Source organism: Rhea americana, unplaced genomic scaffold (assembly GCF_003343005.1).
Source record: "Rhea americana isolate MKP2758 unplaced genomic scaffold, rheAme1 scaffold_360, whole genome shotgun sequence".
NCBI lineage: Eukaryota > Metazoa > Chordata > Aves > Rheiformes > Rheidae > Rhea > Rhea americana.
In genome coordinates, this window is record NW_028186491.1 from 97,562 (window position 1) to 117,573 (window position 20,012).

General features: G+C 37.5%; 1 protein-coding gene across 1 annotated transcript; it reads left to right on the forward strand.

Moving 5' to 3' along the window:
- Positions 1–718: 718 nt before the first annotated feature.
- HS3ST5 (heparan sulfate-glucosamine 3-sulfotransferase 5) lies at positions 719–6,712 on the forward strand. The gene is made up of 2 exons (XM_085312356.1): positions 719–825; positions 5,394–6,712. Exons 1-2 carry the CDS (start codon positions 719–721, stop codon positions 6,322–6,324), a joined length of 1,038 nt encoding a protein of 345 aa, XP_085168482.1. The 3' UTR covers positions 6,325–6,712.
- Positions 6,713–20,012: the final 13,300 nt, after the last annotated feature.

The window sequence follows — 20,012 nt, forward strand, 5'->3', positions numbered from 1 at the left end:
CAGTTCGTGCCTGATCATTTCTTGACATTACATCCTATGACTGGTGTCAGGCAAACAAGGCACCCATGGGGTTCTCCACAGAACGATCCAACCTGATACACAGCAGGAGATGAGAGGATGTGTTGCACACCTACCATTGAGCTACTGTCAAAAAATTGTGGTTGTGTCCATCTAAACTACATGCTTCTCGGGTCTGACACCATGGGCTTGCTGGCACAGATCATGAAATACACTATTTTAGATTTCTATTCTCCTTACACTGTAATAGTAATACAGACACAGTAAACATCTCCCCCATACACTGTGTGCACAGGATATGCATGCATAACTCCTAGTGACTGATGTCTCAACTGGCAGCAGAGCATTTAAATCTCTCTTGAAATCTAGTGCAATCTGACTCAGAAGGGTTTAGAATCTGATTTGCCTAGTAAGACATCCAATTACAATACAAGTGTCCACSCAGTCAGGTCTCGTGCTGTGGCTATTAGACAGTTCTAGTAATGGTGAGTGGGACTGAACTGTAATACTAACAGATAAAAAAAGGTTTTAACCATTTATTTTGCAGTTTGAGAAGGTCTTTGCAAGTGTGACCTAATCACTTGTAACAACTGATTGAAGCKCTGTTAATAAACATTAACCTGTGTATTGCTTACTGATGAGTGCTTTATGTGTTCTTGTCTCTGCAGACTGAAGAAGTCCTGAAGATTGATGGAGGGCCATGCTATTCAAACAGCAGGCGTTGCTGAGACAGAAGCTCCTTGTGCTAGGCAGCCTTGCTATTGGAAGTCTCCTGTATCTAGTTGCCAGAGTTGGGAGCTTGGATAGGTAAGTCGCTGTTCTTCTAACTGCAAGGAGCTCAGAGTGTTTGAGTTTTTGCTTAAATGGTAATTGCACAGAGGCCTAATTTCTTTTTTCTTCCTTTCTTTCTACTCATATATAGAAAAACTGTTCACTTTAGTACTGATTTTCATTGTTCTTTCCTCCTCTTTGCAGAAGGCAGTAGTATAATAGAGTTGCAGGTCATCCTTGTCAAAGTATTTCTGTCTGCCCATTTGTATTCTAAATGCATTTGCACTTGTTTTCAGAGAAGAAATAAAACAGCATCCAGTAAAAATGTCATTACAGTAGCTCATTTTTGACTGTATGCATCTGTGTGTTGACCTCTAGTTTCAGCAAAACAGTTATGATGTATTTATGTGTTGTCTTTTCTAAATTTATGATCAAGCAATTAATGTGCTACAGTGGTAGTTAAAATTAAGTATGAGCCTGCAGAGTAGCTCATCAAGTTTTGAATACTATTTCACTTGAAAGATTGCTGCAGGGTTTGAGAATTTTAACGGTGTTAATTAGTCGGGATTTTCTGGAGTTGAATGTGCCAGATAAGTAGGTTGTCTCTGCAAGTGATTTCCTGAAGAGAAATAGAAAATCCAAGACAAAAAATCAAGGAGTATTTGGCACTCTTGACCAGTCAATTTCCAGCTGGTTGTTGACAATGTAATAGCAGCACTACCTGCACTAAAAGTGCTGTTTCTGACACATTTAAAATGACCTAGGATTGCTCTAATGGCTGATACATAAAAACAGGGTAAAAAAAAAAGCAGAACGCTGAAGAAAATCAAGTGAAACTAGAGTTCAGAATTTCCAGAAGCTAGTAGACAGCTTATTAGTGCTAATGGTCTATTAGCTTCTTTAAATGATGGCAAATATTATTTGAGCTCAAAATTGTGACACAACGCTATCTGAATAGGCAATGCACAGAAAGTTAAGTAAGAACRGAACTACTTAGTATCCATTGCTTGGTAATGCTGAGCTCGGTCTGAGGTCCCTGGATGTCTTCTTCAGATGCTCAGCCCTGCTCCAGGAGAAGAGGGAGTCAGTGTACTCAGCTAAGATTAAGCATTTTGTAAATTAAGCCCAGAATTTATATCTTCCTTCCCCTGGTGGACAAAGCATCGCTGACGCTTCAAAGGTGAAAACTTCAGTGAGACTAATGTGATTCTGTAAATGGAGACAGAATTCCTTATTGGTCCCCGCAGAAGTACATCTCATGCTCTGAGGCATGAAATCTAATTAACCTTATACTATTATCTATGCTCRCATATCTACAGAATTTATTGAGGGCCATAAAATTATCTAGCCACAGTATTTGACTCATTGACCTCCTGCGGCAGTGAATTCCACAGGTTTCATATATAATGTTGCCAATGGCAGTAAAATCATTTTGCAGCACAAAAAATACCACACTGTTAAAAAAGCTCTTGATTCGGACTTGTTATGAAAGAAAGAGAAAAGCACGGATGGATTAAGTGGAAATGTACATCTACCCCTGCATTAGGGCACAATCCAAGCTTGAATTTGTCAGTAAAAGGATACTGTGAGTGGCTTCAGCAAGCTTTAGAATAACTAATTGTTCAGGAAGAAATCCAGATTCATTTTCACTTTATTTATGCTGCTCCAATTTGAAAGAGAGTTGGGAATGGACCACATTTAACAGTCTCAGATTAGGCTTTTCATCTGGAATGTTTTGATTTTTTTTTTTTTTTTTTTTTTTTTTTTTTTTGACAGAAAGGAAATTACTAATACTTTTCCTGATGCACTGAGCCATGAGATGTGATAAGTTGAGCACGTACCTACAGAGGAGACTCTGGCCCTTTGGACCCTCAGTGAATGAAGTGTAGAAGCTCAAACAAATTCTGTGCCTAGCAATTCTAGCTAGGAGAAAATCGAGATCAGTCTTCAAGTTGCCTACCTCTTTCTATTAGCAGTACAGGGCKCCTCTGTACCTAATGTTCTGAACCACTCCTGCTGGAACCAAGCTTATAATCTTTTGCCACTGCAATATTTACATTGGAATCATATTAGCAAGTACTCTGATYAGGACAGACAGTGCAGGTACTTGTCACTAAGTGCTACTTGTCGCAGTGCTACTTGTCACTARGACTGCTCCGCTCTTCCCATTATAAAACTATGTTTTAAGTGTTCTGAAATTTGCCAACAGTATAGTTCTTTTAGATGAATTGTCCCACTTTAGGTTTTCTCAAGAAGAATATTTGTAATAGCTTGAGAAACTACTTGTTCCGGAAGAATAACTTCTCAGTGATGTAATAAAGGTCTTACACTCTCTTTGCCAAGGACCTTGCTATTTTAACGAAAAAAAGAAAAAGACTCAGAGAATCAAAAAATGTTAACTTACTGCAGTATAATAGTTAATAGTTATGTTTGGAGGTTAGCTACCAAGAGCTAACAGCCTGCTTAGTCTCAGCTACCAAGGTCTTCTTAAAAGATATTTTCTTTTGTCTAGACAGAGAAAAAGAAAGGGGAAAGAGTTACAGAGCTAATATATAAAGTGTTGAGGAAGGACTTTTAACATCAATCTTTCCCTTAGGCTAGAGGATATCTGGAGTATTTATTTACTTTTAAAGGAAACCACCCTGTTTGGCAAGCTGTTGTGTTACACTGAAGGCACTTCCTGTCTTTTTGAGCAAAAGGGATAAAATTAGTTGAGATGGGTCTGGAACTGCTGTTGTGGAAACCTTTTTGCTTGAAAACAAATAACAAATACACAGAAGGAGAGAAGTACAGAGACAGAAGATGCAACAGCGTCTGTTTCTTATGCTTTTATTTGCCACCATCCTGCTGAAGATAGGCTGTCTTACGAGCCACATCACAGCCTGACCAAATTGTACCAGGGTCAACTTGTACGAGACGTTGCTTTCAGGTTGCTCTTTTCTGTGCAGCTTTGCATCACTGTTGCARCTGTTTCAGCCTTGATGAAGGCTACCTTTTTTGGTAGATGACAGAAAGCAAAGAGAAAGAAGAGAGTGGACCTCTGAGAAAAAGAATAACAACAGGAACTAAGTTCTCATCACACTTTCTGATTAATCTGCAGGACTTAACTAAAGCTCATGTGAACCCAGCAATGTCATCTGGGTTATTTCCTYAGCTCTGTCTGGACGGGCATCTGGATAATCAAGGCTACAGTGATCTGGTCAGCCAGGGGGATCAAACTTATTTTGTCCCCATCATCCATTGTCCTAGCATCAGTGACAAATTAGAGGCCCCAACAAGCAGTGATGGATGGAAAAGCTACAAAGAAATAAGCAGGTTTTGAATAATATACGGTAAATGAGTGAGAGGCCACATGCTGAGGAACTAGAATAAATACTGAATACCTAAACAGCTATTAATGAGCATTGCCCATCTGGTGTACTGGCTGAGCAGGGGTCCTGCGAAAAATAATAGCATGTGGTCGTGTAAAACCATATCATAATATATATGCACAGAGAGCTCATATTAAAATTGCCTAGGCAACCTTTGTTCTTACATATCTTTAATTTTGAAGAGCACAATTCTGCAAAATTATTAATAATATTTTTCTGTAGGATTTTGGAAGCTCTCTCTACATGGCGATTTCATCTTCAGTTCTTTATTAGCCTATATAATAACCAAACGTTGATCTGGGAATGGGGGAGAGGGCTTATTCAAAGTTCTATAGTAGCAAAATTTAAACATTTTTCTTACTGAATTAATTCTTKCATTCAGAGATATCAAACAGAAGGAAGCATACAAAAAGTGGAAAATATAAGAAATAATTCCATGTGAATATAAAAGAATAACACAAATATGCAGGGGAAAAAAAAAAAAAAAAAAAAAAAAAAAAAAAAAAAAAAAAAAAAAGAGGTACATTGGGAGGATACATAAGAGATGTTAATAAAATTGTACATGTACTGCAATTAATGTATTTTTAAAAACTTTTCTTGTTCTTCTTTCTGTGCCTTGCTAGTCATCTCTAATTCCGAGTCTTGGTCCCTATAATTCTATCTCAGGGAAAACACAAGGTAGCTTCTAATGAGGAGGGAAAATATTGAGAGGTGATGCCTAGAAAGCTGAGTGTTTAATCCTTTTTATTCCTCACCACTAAAAAGGCCAGCTCTGGATCAGGCTGCTAATAAAGTGAACAATGGGAACCGTGGGAAAGGATTCAGGCCAGAATAGGAGAAAAATTGGTCATAGAAGAATTAGATRTACTGTATTTTCAGATCAAAATGCCCAAATAAAATCAACATTARAATACTTAAAAATCTGCTGAAGCATTCTCATCATAATCAGTGGGAAACAAAACAAGGTACAAGAAGAGTAACCATAGTACCTATGCTTGAAAAGAGCAAAAGAGTAGAGTTAGGACTTACTAACTACTSGGTAAAATCACAGCAAAATAACAGAATGAATAATCAAATGACTTGCAAACATTTTAACTATTGGCAGAATAAAGTAGAATGTGAAAGACACACACATTGCATTGCAATAGGCTTCCATAAATCTATTTGCCTTCAGCTATAACCTTTCCTCATAGGCTATCATCTGCTTACAAATATCTCTTATGCTGATTGCAGACTGCAGCCCCTCTGTCCCATTGACGGTCGATTTGGACCCCATGGCCAAGAGGAAATCCCGCTCCGAGCTCTSCAGTTCAAACGTGGGCTACTCCATGAGTTCCGTAAGGGCAATGCCACAAAGGAGCAGATACGACTCCACAATTTGGTTCAGCAGCTTCCCAAGGCTATCATCATCGGGGTACGGAAAGGAGGTACGCGAGCACTGCTGGAGATGCTGAACCTTCACCCTGCAGTGGTCAAAGCTTCTCAAGAGATTCACTTCTTTGACAATGACGAGAACTATGCCAAGGGGATTGAGTGGTACCGGAAAAAAATGCCTTTTTCTTACCCTCATCAAATAACAATTGAAAAAAGCCCTGCATATTTTATCACTGAGGAAGTACCTGAAAGGATTTACAAAATGAACTCATCTATCAAGTTATTGATCATTGTCAGGGAACCAACCACAAGAGCTATTTCTGATTACACTCAGGTGCTGGAAGGGAAGGAGAGAAAGAACAAAACTTACTACAAATTTGAGAAGCTGGCTATTGATCCTAATACCTGCGAAGTGAACACTAAGTATAAGGCAGTGAGAACCAGCATCTACACGAAACACCTGGAGAGRTGGTTAAAATACTTCCCAATCGAGCAGTTTCATATTGTAGATGGAGACCGGCTCATCACTGAACCACTGCCAGAACTCCAGCTGGTCGAGAAGTTCCTAAATCTTCCTCCAAGAATAAGTCAGTACAATTTATACTTCAATGCCACCAGAGGGTTTTATTGCTTGCGATTTAACATTGTCTTTAACAAGTGCCTGGCGGGTAGCAAGGGACGCATTCATCCAGAGGTGGATACCTCTGTCATTACCAAATTGCGCAAGTTCTTTCATCCTTTTAATCAAAAATTTTACCAGATCACTGGGAGGACATTTAACTGGCCCTAAACTGAACTTCATACAATACTTTCTGTTGCACCTGAGACATGCAGTAATGTCTCTGCTAAAATATGCACTTTTCATAGACACGGCTATCAAAGTAACTTTTTTCATGCATACCTGTACATATGCAGTGTGTGACCAAATATACAGTGGGATCAATTTTTTCTACAGAGTAGTAACTAACATAAATTTACTGTCAGCATAGTTGCATCTTTTAAGATATAATAATAAAGGAAAAGGTGGTATTTAAGGAAATTAATTCAGACACCATTAAAAGGGTCAGTGTTCCTCTTGCTTAGTAAAAAGTTTATGTRACATACTTGATGATCTAAGCAGAATGTTAGTTTATGCCATTCACATTCATGTCAAAATTCTGTGAAGCTGTGAGAAAGCATAATATTCAGGCTATATTTGGTATATATATTGCTAARGGAATACTGACACTTTAAATACAGCGCTGAATTTTTATGAAAGTGGATAGTACTATTTTCTTATTATTTGAAATGAATATCTTCTCTCATACAAACTACATTGTTTCAGAGTTCCTGTGGTGAGTTTGCACTATTGTTTTATTGTATGGACCATAGTGTCACTTGTAGCATGTCAATCATGTGTCAAAAAAAGTTAAATAATTTCTTCTATGCCTGTGTGTCGAAAAAGAGCAACATCATGTACATAGTGTACAATGTTTGTAAATACCAGTTTCACACTAAGTAATTCTATTTTGTAAACTGAATATGGCTATTTAATTTATTGTGAAAATTAAATTTATTGTCGTATTTAAAAATGGAATGGATTAAAATTACCTATATGTGCAACCGCTTTTCACCTTTGCTTGATGTATATCAGTGTGGCCCCCTAGCCCACACAAACTGTGTGCAGGTATGTGAGAACGAGTTCTACTTGCAAACCTGGTTTTTAGACAGTTGAGAAAACTGATATATGAGGTGAAGCTGAGTTTATTAAAAAGCTCAGCCATCTGGAAATCTGGTGTAATACATACCTCAAAGAATATTATTATTGTTCTGTTACAGCACTTTGCAATAATTAATTCAGTTGCAGTTTCCTGCCCATGAGGCTAAAGAACGATGGTAAAAGATTACATTGACCAGGTATATCAGAAAAGCAGAGCAGCCATTAAAACCAAAATGACAGACAGACAAACAAGATTAGAAGAAGAGTTACAGAGATTACATCACTGAAAGCTAGTGATGTTTGAGAAGTGAAGGAAAACACTTCTACTACTTCTGCTTTCATCTGGTGATATATGCATTCTCTGAGAAACAAACAACCACAGAATTATTATCACTGATATAAACATATAGCTCATGTTTCCATTCAGTAAGCGACAAGAAATTAGTTCAGGAAATGGATATTTTAATGTTTCATGTACTGTACAGCTCTTAAAGATTCATAAGAAAAACAATAGAAGTGACGGAAAAATATCTTTTAAAACTAGAAAATAAAAAGAAAATAAAAGAGCATTTTAAAACCAGCACCTGAAGATTGAYAGGGGGACAGATTTTGGAAGGCATCCCAGAGCATTTGAATATTCTGAGCTATGGTGGCAGAGTAGCTGGTAGTTCAGATTGTAATAAGATCAAGTTTTCCCTGTGGGCTGTTTATCTTGCTCAGTGATTTGGAAGCATCCGTTTTCTAAATAAGTGATTTTTAAATCTCTTGTGAGAGATTGCTACTTGTCTCACTATATCTTTAATCATATGTGCTAGCATTGTGAGCAACATGCCCTTTTTTCATGCTGATTCAGAGACTTGCCAACACAACATGGTAGAGCATATGTGAAATTTTCTGCTGCAGTTAAAATACTACTCATGACTTTTCTGTATGATAACTATTTATCCAGCCAATGTCCAGACACAAGACTGAGMCATTTATCTCACCTAATAGTCTTCAAGGATGAGGAGGATTATCTAATTTAAAATTTGAAAGGTCTTCTGGTGAGAGGACAGATTCCAGATGGCTTTGTATGATAGTTACTGGCTTGATTTAGTCATGTCTACAAGCTATGACTGAGGTCTGAGATATATTTTCAAAGAAAGAGGTAAGTTAGGTCAAAGCTACCTCTGCTTGAAATGAACATCTCTCTACACTGGGCAAAAAAAATCTGTAACTGTGAACTAAAAGGCTCTGACTGCCCATATTCCCATTAAGGTCCATTGGCTTTACCTCAAGCTTCTCATTTGCAAATTTGGAGAGATCTGGCCAAATTTAGGACATACGTTAGATAAATCTGATTCAAAAAAAGCACAAAGGAATAGTCAGGAGTAGTAGGGGAGTAAAGTGGGACTGGAGGCACTGCAATATATTCAGAGATTTAAAAGAGCAGGATGTTAATTCACTGAAACTCCAGCACAGTGTCCTTGAGTCTTTTTGACATTAGCTTGTGAAGAGAGTTGGTTCTTAATATGCAGACCCAATAAACCACCCAAAACACACTCTTGGGATAATGGGATTGTGCTACAGTATTCATAAGTGCTTTGAGAAGTTCTGACCCTACAGTATCTACCTCTTCAAGACCAGTTTGTGAATAATTAATTTCATTTACTTTGCTTTGTTTCCAAGTTTTGGGTGAATCATATCTATTTAAATTGATCTTGAGTCTTCAGGCTGGGAAGAGCGCTCATAGCTTGGATTTATGATTGCAATGTGATGCACAGTTATATGAAGCTGCAGCTGTTAACTTGTGTTGTTCAAGTTCTCTAATGGTATTGCATCATTCATATTTTCTGTACTGCAAAATTGCAGGCTTCACAGCTCTGGTAAATGTTTGGATTAAATTTTCTAATATTTCTGTGCATTTTTGTCAGATTGTCCCAGCTGCTATTTAAACTCAATAGAACAACAATTTGCAGCATAAAAGAATATAATAGCTGAATTTGAAATTTTATTTTCAGAAATCAGTATATAAATAGCTAAAGGACTGCCATTTGGAGATTGCGGATTCATTTACCATTAACCCCGTATATTACCTTTTCGTTRGGAAACCAGAATGAGCATAATGAAAACATATTTGCCATGTTTCAATGGCATTAGTTTTTGCCATGTTGCCTAAGAATACAAGAGAGACAAAGTTTGTAGCAACATATTTCATTATACTAGCTCAAGATCTCCCCCTACCATTAACATTCTTTTTGAGCACTGCCCATCAGCTCAGTGTCACACAGACCCCGGAGAAGGCCCAAATCCACAGTTATGAGCTGGTCTAACTGACRTTCAGACTCAGGCTGTAGAAGCACTGACATCCATGTGTTTGTTCCCGACTAGTTGATTTAGCTCATTTTGGGAGCCACGGAACTGTTAGCAGCCCTCTAAATGGAGAAGATACAGAAGTAACTCAGAGAAACCTTTCTTTTTTCCCATCCTGGATGCCCTCAGCAGTGATGTAGAATGGCAGAGAGTATAGTAATATAGGTTCCATAGCTGGCAGTCCTCAGAAAAGAGAATTTAGTGAAGCTCTTTGCAACAGCCTCACAGTGAGCAATGCCTCTTGCATGACATTCTCTGCAGCAAGGCCCTGAAGGATAGTCCCTGCTGAATGCACATAAATTCAGGCAATAYAGCTACAAAAATCTGTTTCATTGAAACACATTATTTAAATTCTCTACAGTTCCRAACTATGTTGGTAGCTACTTTTACTGGACATACGCCTTTAGGAGTATGTCCCAAATGTGTGGACTAATAAGTGGACTATGCAAAAGATTCATGACTGAACATGTGATAAATGTTTAAGTTGAACTGTGTCTTCCTTTTGACCTGAATTATACATAAGACAAAAGCACAGATCATAATCCGAAGAAACAAAAGCAAAAGTTCAATCAACCCACAAATCAATGACAGTGAAGTTTCAGACGGACTTCATTCCCCTATCTTCAATATAGCTTCAGACATTAGTAAGTCTTAGTGAAATCATGACTTAGTTAGATCTATTTTCCTCTGAACAATYAAATGTTAGCAATGGTAAGAAAATAAAGTTCTTCTAAAGTAATTGGGAGCTGGTTTGTGTAAAGCTTTCAAAACAAAGTTTTGAAACATATGAAACTACTACATAAATGTGCATGTATCCATTCAAGCTCAGAAATAAACTCAGAAATTTCATGAGTTATCGGCTTTTCTGAATTCCATAACTCTTGTTCCCAGACATTTTCCATCTGATGGAATAAACCCATTGTTAAACTGAGGTACCTAAATCCCATGCTGAAGTCATAGCGTCCAGCTACTTTGCAGACATCATTTCACAAATGCAAGTCTGCCACGCAGCAGGGCTGAATGCTTTGACAAAAGGCACTGCCTTGAAGTTTAACTGATATAACTCACTGAAGTCTTATCAGTGCTGGAGACTGTTCTAGCAGTAATATATCACTTAGATTAATGTTCTGCTTTCTTGGAGAAGGTCAAAGACAGACCCATCACTGGAAGAGATTTTTAATACTCACTTGAAGAAGGTCAAGGCCCAGCTTCTTCTGAAGCAGTTAATACCCGAGCAGTGATTATTCAGAACAATCATTTGTTAATGACCGTCTTACAAATCACTGCTGCTGTTTTTGGTGCAAGTGATTAAGAAGTTCACAAATGACTCTTATTCACAAGAACAGCAAGGAGTTGTTAAAATGGGATACACTGATGTTTTGCTTGTAAAAATAATTTTGTAAGCTTGCTGTTTAAGGGACCCTAAAGTCCCAGGGCAGTTTAAGTCAATTCATGATTGGCAGAGGTAGACACTGATGCCAGCCAAAGCCCCAACCTTCCTGCACAATGTCCCCTTTCCCTCTTCTTTGCATCAACTCTCATGCTCACCTGGTCTTTCCACACTGAGCTGTTTCAGTTCCCTAAGCACGCAGAAGACTAACCTGACCTAAAAAAAAAAAWAAAAAAAAAAAAGTGAGTAACAACAAAAAAGCTATACTGAGTCAGGGCAAAGGAATGTTCAAAATGGGATCTGTCACTAGAAGGGGCCAAAGTGAATGCCTCAGGAAAGGTAAAAAGACAAGGAAAGCATGATTACATTTCTAGGTTCCAACAGTTTGTAATCATGGGATTCCTTCAGTGAGAATGTACAATCTTCATATTTAGTAGCATTAAGTAGCTTTCTCTTCCGTGTACTTATACAGAAATGCCTTGAGTTCCTTGTCAAGATGTTTCAGAGCAACAATCTAACCRCTCCTAATTTATCAATTTGCAATAATAGATGTGTAAAATGAAACAGATAAGTTTGRGTAGTACTTTATAAAATCTGATGATGAATATAATGATATGACAACGGGTTTTTTATTTCCCTGCTTATCTCATTTAGAAAATGCTGTGGTTTGCTTTACTGGTTTCTTCAAATAACTATTCCCAGAAGCTTTTAATCTTACTGCAGACCCCTGAGAAGACTTGTTCCTCAGATTTGTGCAGGAATAGAAGAAACGTTTGTAAATTTGGCTTTTTGAATTGCTTGTTTGCAGATAAAAGAATTTTAGCTGAACACTTTTAAAAGATTTTTCACTAGTAATCAAGATATAACTTTTTAGAAATACTAAAAATGCAACTGTATCTAAATTTGGGCCTTCAAAGAATGTTTTATTTCTATGAGCRCTACATCTGACTTTGTATAATTTTGCTGTACTTCATCAAACATTTATTCTGTACTTGCCAACTCCAAGGAGGCTCACTGGCTGCTGGGCTACAAAGTTGTTAGTCGCTYGGCTACAAAGTTGTTTTAGTCTTCTGATTTAATGTCACTGTTTAAAGCAAATCATACTAAAAGATTTACTTCACAGTGGAGAAAGAAAAAAAATATTTCAAAACAGTATTAATCTAGAACTAATGAGTCTCAGATTGCCAAATAAGTGCTTAATTTTATTACCAAAGGCCCATGAACATTACTGAAACAGTGACCTGTCCAGACTACACATCATTACTAACTACGGTTCCTTTTGCCTTTAATTTTTCCTTTGTGGACCTGTTTACTAGCATTGTAGCCTATAATGTGTTTCTACTGGCTGATCACCTCTGACTAATCTGTTCTTTCAATTCTGATCTACATTTTGACAATTTTGAGGCAGCTATTATAAATCTACTCTCAGCACTACCAAGTATCACTAACTGTATTTAATGATTTTCAGTCATTTCTGCGCTAGTACAGCCGTGAGAGTCAAGCCCTTAGGGAACATCCATGAGTTATCAATCTGCATAGCAGCCTTTTTCCTAGGGGTTGAACTGACAAGTGTAAGAAAAGCACAGAAAGGACTAGAACACCTTCGTCCATCTGCTGCAGTGTGCTTAGCATATGGTATTAAGATTACCTGCTGTTCAGAGATCCCTATTAAAACTGGCAGAGTAGCGTGACTTCAGCAGCTGATGTTGGCCAAAGTGCTTGACTCTTTCTAGCTTAGATCAAGCTAATTTTCAGTTGAGCTTTGACTCTGTTCCACTTAATTTCAGTTACGAACTTCTCTAATGTGGTGCACAGAGAGCCACAGCTGTCACTGAGCTCTCTGAAACGTATGTCTTGTGAGATACGCAGAGACATCATCGCGGGCTGTCACAGTCACTGCCACCGTGGCTGCAGAGTAGYGCCGTGCCATGCAGAACACGATTCTGTTGATTTCTTTGTATTTAGCTTATCGCCTCTACCAGTTTTCGGAATAATCTCCCCCCACCAACAGTGGTCAGTACTTCTGAAGGTTAATGTCTCTGTGATAAAGTTCTAGTTATTGATCAGCATTCAGGCAAAATATGGAATACCTATATTTTGAACAGATTGTAGTACTTTGATACAGCACATATACTATACATATAGGATGTAGCTTATCATAGCACATGATAAGGAAACAAYGCCACTTCAAATCATTTTATGTTATGCCTAAGGCTGATTAAATAAACAAAAAGAAATATGACAGACTCATGCACATCTTACTTCTGGCCTTAATTGCAAACAACTGTTTTGCAATGTATGAGGCTTTTGTCATCCAGTTCCTTGGCTTATTTTTTACTGATGAAAGGCTTTCCACTTCGTTGAACTGTGAAGRCATCTCTTCTATTCCAAATCTATGGAGACTCAGAAGAATTAATTTACAATTCACTACTATACGAAAAAAATGATAGGMGCTTCATAAGAGATGGGACTAGCAGTAGCGTTACACCAACTCCATCTTCAAAAAATTGTTCCAGCTGTTACAAGCTCTTCAGTGCAGCTCCACTAATAATATAGCTTTAGAAACATAAAAAAACTATTTACACTGGATGGCTCTGAATGATGGTGAGCTGAAACCATCATTTGTCTTAAAAAATCTTAAAAATCTAAAAAAATCTAAAAAAAATCTTAAACCTTGTCTTAAAAAATCTTTAGACAAATTGTGTTCTAAGAAAGGAAAACCTCTAGATTTGCTATGCATTGAAAGGGYTGGTCTGCATCAAGGAGATTTTTTTTTTTAATTTTGTTTATATTTTGTGGRGCTTTTTGTAAAAAGGAAACACTAAGGGCAAAGTCTTCGAAGAGGTAGCCACATGTAATTATTATTGACATCAGTAGTAATTMGGAATGCATATTCTAAAGTATGGGCAGGTATTGTTACACCTGTGGGTTGATTTAAATCAATTTACTCTGAATTGATTTATCCTAWATCAATTTTCTGTGGAGAAAAAAACCTTGCATTTATGCTGATTAGGATAAAAGCTTGACAGTTTTTCTGTCCTGGAGGCTACGTTTGCCACCTCCATGAACCATCTAGATTCCCCCAATCTAAGGATACTCTAGAATGTAAGACAGCMTTAAATTTGAGGAAGTGCAAGACATGGGCACTGGTGAAGTAGGATCACATGCTGTGACTGTATGCTAAGCTCTTCCAGCACTCTYATATCTTCTAACCCCTCTTCAGGGAAAGCCCTACTGATAGATGCCATGAAGGGATAAGAGACTATACTGATGTTTTCAATATAGACTATACTGATTGCTGAATCATTAGAAAGCACATTTCCTTATACATGGTATTAGAAAGCATATTTCCTTATACAGGGTAAGGGAAACCTAAGYACCTACTTCAGGGTTACAAATTCCACAAGATGGTGATAAAGTTTAGACATTGCAAAAATGAGTCATAGTCATCTCAGATRTCTAGTCCTTGGAGTAAATATATACATATATGTATATTATGAAACCAAACTCTAGACTTGCAAGCTTCAGACCTTCCAAGCTTAGGAACAACATAGCAGTCTGCAACTGAAACTACTGCTATTATTATTTCAAGAAGAGATATGAGACCAGGTACTCCGCAATATCACATCTCTGAATAGTCAGCTATAAGACTGACATTGTGCTTGTTCACATGGCATGGAGAAACCTAAATACACTGACCAATTGGGTCAAATGGTCAAAAGATAGAATTGCTCTGTTATCTACCAAGCAATCTTCAGACCTAGCAAGCATTATGAAAAAAAGCATTAGAGCTTATTTGAGTAATTCTGATGGTCTCATTTCATTTCCTTAACTGCTCTTCATTAGTTACAATTCAGTGAATTTGATGCCCTTTTGACTTGTGCAGCTTTTCATGTAATCAAGCTGAAGGTGTAGTAGCACTTGCATTYAATTAATTTCAGTTATTCTGCTGTAGCATTTTAGAAATGTATTCTGTGACTCTAGGAGCTCATTTACTCCCRGAGAACTAAAAGTCAAATCCAAGAGAGGAGCAGAGTACACATAAATGAAATACCACTGCCTTTAATTTAAGATGCCATCAAAAGATCAAAGAGAGATAGCTCTGTGGGACATGACTTTATAGCCCTTGAGAGAAAAGAGGGAAGTCTTAGGAGTGAAAAAAAATGAGCATCACAGYTGCTGGAGAACATGCTGTTCAAACTGACGTAATCTTTAGGCCAGGGCTGTGTAATAAACTCCATAAGATTGCTTTGTCTGCACTGATTTTGGTCCTAGCATATCCAGCCAGCGTATCACAAAATAGTGCCAGCTTGTATACAGAGTAGGACAGCTCCATTGGTGTTACATAGCCATGGTCAGGAAGTGAACAGAAATTTCTCTGGAGAACAGACATAGGAGCACTAGGAGCATATGTGCACCCATTCCCCTCCTCTTCCTATGCTTTACCTACCCCATCATATTCCCACCCTGAATCCCAGATCATTAGGCTCCCACAATCTCTACCAAAGGGAGACAGATCCAGAGTAATGACTTAATCCAAAGTCTTTCATGTGGATGGTTGCAGATGGTGTTGATTCATACCAAAGGGATTAAAATAGAGAAGCTTGAGCCACAGCAGCTTGTGAGCAGTGTCAGTGCAGCTCTTAGGGGAGGACTATGTTCTCAAACTGGTGGAGATGTTTGACTTTGTGGGGGAATCCARATCTGCAGCTGTGGGAGGATTTGAGCCAACTGAGTCTGTTTGCTGAACCAGATATGTGCCCTGACCCATTACTCAGTAAAGACATGTAATTCCTGAGAAGCTGCTGTCACTTTCTGCTTGGGAATAAAAGACGGATGTCTCCCTTGCTACATATCTTTCCAGTATGCATACATGCAGAGTGAGTCTTACTCTAATTCTTTCATATACACTGATTCTTTCCCAGTCTCTAGTGTCAATTTTCACCATACTGACTACCTTCTACCTGTCAGAAAAACACTTGTCACGTAGTTTTCTCTCTGTCTCTCCCTAAGGGTGTTTTATGAAAGTTCTTGTTTCAGTAAGACTTTGTTTATTTTGGTTGTTTTTTTTTTTCTTTTTTTAACTATATTGTTGTATTTTTGCATTAGAGAGGTACTTAGTAACTCTTGTATTCTGGATCTAAGTGTTTTTGCAGAGCAACAGATGCGTAATTGTTGAAAGTTCTCACATGAGAGAAATCTTGCCCCTTTGCCATGTTTCTTGCTTTGGTGACTCATCAAACTTCCACAGAAGAGAAGGAGCTGCAGTGTGTGTCAAGCCAAAGGTACTGACAAAGGCTTCTAATTGAAATATATGAGAAAGTAACCACATAAATAGAAGCTAATTCCAATGGCCAGCTCCATCTTCTAAATGAAGGGAGATGATTGCACACATTTTGAACAGAGCAGGCATGGCCAARCCATGAGTCTTGAACAATGTGAACCTAACTCACGGACAGTGTTGCTCAGCTCTCGTGCCAGGATTATAGTACTTGTCCAAGACAGGGATTCTATTAGGACGCAGGATGCAGGGGAATCTGCAAAGGTTTTGGATGAGAAGTTTTATACACTGAGATAGCCAACTTGAGTCGTCCAAATGAATCACTGCTATCACCCTGCAGCTCACATCTCACAAGGATAACCTGCTTCTGCATCTCAGAATAAAAACTAACAAAAAAAAGTAGAAAATAAAAGTGATAGATAGAAGGCACCAGGTTTCTTGAAAAGAAAGAATACATGAAATCAAATGAGTCTGATGTAATYTGACAAGAGATTGGAGTAAAAATCTGTGGGTTTAAGTACAAAAAGCATTATATTGAAAATAGAAAAAGAGAATAAAACAAGTCAGCSGGCATATGTAAGGGCAAAATTTAGGAGATGAGAATATGCAAAATAATACAATGCTAGTCAAAGTATTTAAGATGAATTAGAAAGGTTTTTACAGTTATACTGAGGAAAAAAACACTAGAGAAAATAGGTTCATAGGTAGACCAGAAGAGACATATTCACACAGAACACATGTGAATACATGAACATATAAATGGAATTTATCACTTAATTTTCAAGTCTATCAAAAAAAAAAAAAAAGAAGAAGAAAAAGGACTAGAATAAACTGAAGACACATTCTGTAGCTTGAAGTTTTTGACACCTGTTTCACCAGGTATATACCTTTTCCAATATGGTCATGCAACCCTGTAGAATCATGTACTCCTGTTCCAGGTAGGTGCTGTCCAGCTAGACTGACTGAACTCTGCACACTTGTGCTTGTGTGAATGAAGGCACACGCCCAGCTCGAGTGCCAGTTAAGCATTCTGCTTTCCCTAAGAATACAGGCCCCCAGGAAAGGTACAAGTCACCAAATCCTATTCTTTTTTATTGCATATTAAATATTACATATTAAAGCTGTCAAGTTCAGCTTAAAACTAGCTATTTTTTTAATTTACCTCTATAAATCAAGACCAGCTCCAGAAATTTTGAGAGATCCAATTGCTCAGCTGAGTGTCTTAATTCAGCTGTGAACCATGCTTACTCTTTTGATCCCAAGGATCTCCTATTTCTTCTAGCTTTTTAGACTATCTTCAATAGAACGACCTAAAAATATCTTCCACTGGCTGGATATTTAGGCTTGAATTTCCTCACATTGTGGARTATAAAATCTTCATGTCCACCTGCAGCTTTCACCATCAGAGTGTTACAGAAAAGGTAATCATGGCACTGCTTAATGTAGATGTTTGTGATAGCGACTGCCTTCCATTTCTCTGTTCACAAAGAGACTGCCAAATTGGGCCCATAACTAGGTCACTTAAAAGTGTTTCAAAAGCGCATAGTCCTAACCCCAAAGAACTAACAYATCTGTAATTCACAGAACAATAATAATAACAATAATGACAGTGTAAGAGCTAGATTACTCAACAGAACCTGTGGAGAGAGAGTGCTCTGCTGATCACTCGAAACAGAAATGTTGGTTTTCTATTCAAAGACYTGAATCACAGCTGAAATGAAAATTGCTAAGTAATAGCAGAAGCTATGGAGTAAAAGAGCACAACCCACAAGCTAAAAAAATAAAAACTATCAAAACTTCGAATTGTGACCTTATGCTCAAACTCTACTGCAGAAATGCACTGTCACACTTGGTAGGATAGGGAGGCTTGTTTGCCCCATTACTCATCACAGTGCCAGACCATTCTGAGTTACAGGAACTTGATTGCTTTGAAAGTTCGAATTTCAGTTAGTAACACAAATGCTAATAATAGTAACTATGATAGGATATGGCAGTGTATCTGCTTCAAGCCACCAAATCTAACTAGACAATGGGATGGATTGCTCCTTAAAAATCCGTCCATAAATTACAGGTGGCACTGCAGCTGATTATTTTGTCTGAGGGCACTTCTGCTGGAAAGGTCATCAAATTTATAACTTCAGTGGAATATCTTTTTAAAAGATATTCTAGAATAGCATTATTTAATAATTAATTATATTTTTAACCACAGAAAAATCATGGACTCCATGCTATCTAATGATGAGCATAAAAGATCTTTGCCTAGTCATTTCCAGATAACATAAAAATTGGAGAAAATAAATAATCAGGAGGTCAGTTACTGTTACAGACTGATTGTATTTTATTGTCATTTTGAATAAAAATATATCATTGGTTTMTTGAACCTGACAATAAAAATGATCGAGATCAGTTTCTACACAAATTGTTCCATCAGTGTCAAGACCATTTACATTATTTCTCACACAGCATCACCATCCCTCCCTTCAATTTTGTCATCTGATAGTGTGCAAGTCCCTTTGGTGTCATCTGTAGGATCAGTTATCAGGATGCAGAGTAATTTTCATAGTTGTCTGGGGGCTGCTATATTTCTGGTTTTGTGCAAAYGTCTTCAGCGTATGAGATTTCTTCCTTGCGCACACCAGTTATGCTGACAAGGCTAGGATTTCCAAATGTCTGCGAGCTCAGCTAAAGTAGGAGCAACAGCTCCCCACTTAACATGTTAGGTATCTGCACACCCCAACCTAGGGACCAGGATTTTTAAGTCTTAGCTGGATCTAAATTGCTTGAACTAGGTTAAATTTTCTAGGCCAATAAAAAAATAAAAATAAAGTGCACATGTTCAGCAAGTTCATCTCTTCCTTATTCATAAAGAAGCCTCAGAATTTATCCCTTAGTGAACATGAAAGAGATTAGTTTGACAGCCCCATTGACTGAAATGTGTTGTGAATAGTACCGAGTAGCCAAGAGCAATATGAGTTTCTCTACAGATAATAATAAATGCAGGACAAAGCAGGACAAAAGGAAAGAGGGAAGAATCTAGTCTTCACATCCGTTTCAATCCTTTGCTTTTCAGTTGATTTGTATGACAGGATCTCCTGTCCATAGAGGTTAAGACTTAAGATTCTTAAACATTTTATTTCAGTAAAATGAGTCAGGAATAAGGACATAAATTGTCATAGTCAAGGTTTCTAGAAGTAACAATAGCTACTAACTGGTGAATTTTTGTGGAAAATTCAAAAAAAAAAGAAGAAGAGAAAGAAAGATCACTAAATGAAAGTTCAACAGAGATGCCTGAAGATGAAAAATGTTTAATGTCAATAAGTTTAATGTCATAATTAAGACAAAATCCTATGGTTATTACAGAGATTATAGAACAGTTAGCCTAACTTCTTTTTTGGTAAGGCACTAGGTACTATCTTTCAGAGATCAAATGGGAATACTTTAAGAAAAAGGAAAATGTCTTRATTTAAGGATAGGCAGCCTTCTTAAAGAGAAGCAAGGTCGCATTTAGCTTACAAAGATAGTAAGAAGTATTTGACTCCGATTAATCTTGAATAGATCAAAAGGATATAGAGAGCATAATGAAAATTTCAGAGAGTGCATAAAGAAGTTTCACGGGGCTAAGATTCATGACAAAAATGAAATAAATTTGTATGGAATTAATGCAGGATTAGCTTTTGGCAACAATAATACTGCTATGAATGTCTGGGGGGTGTTCTTTGCTTTGGTTTTTTTGCTAGAAAACAGGCCATTCTACAA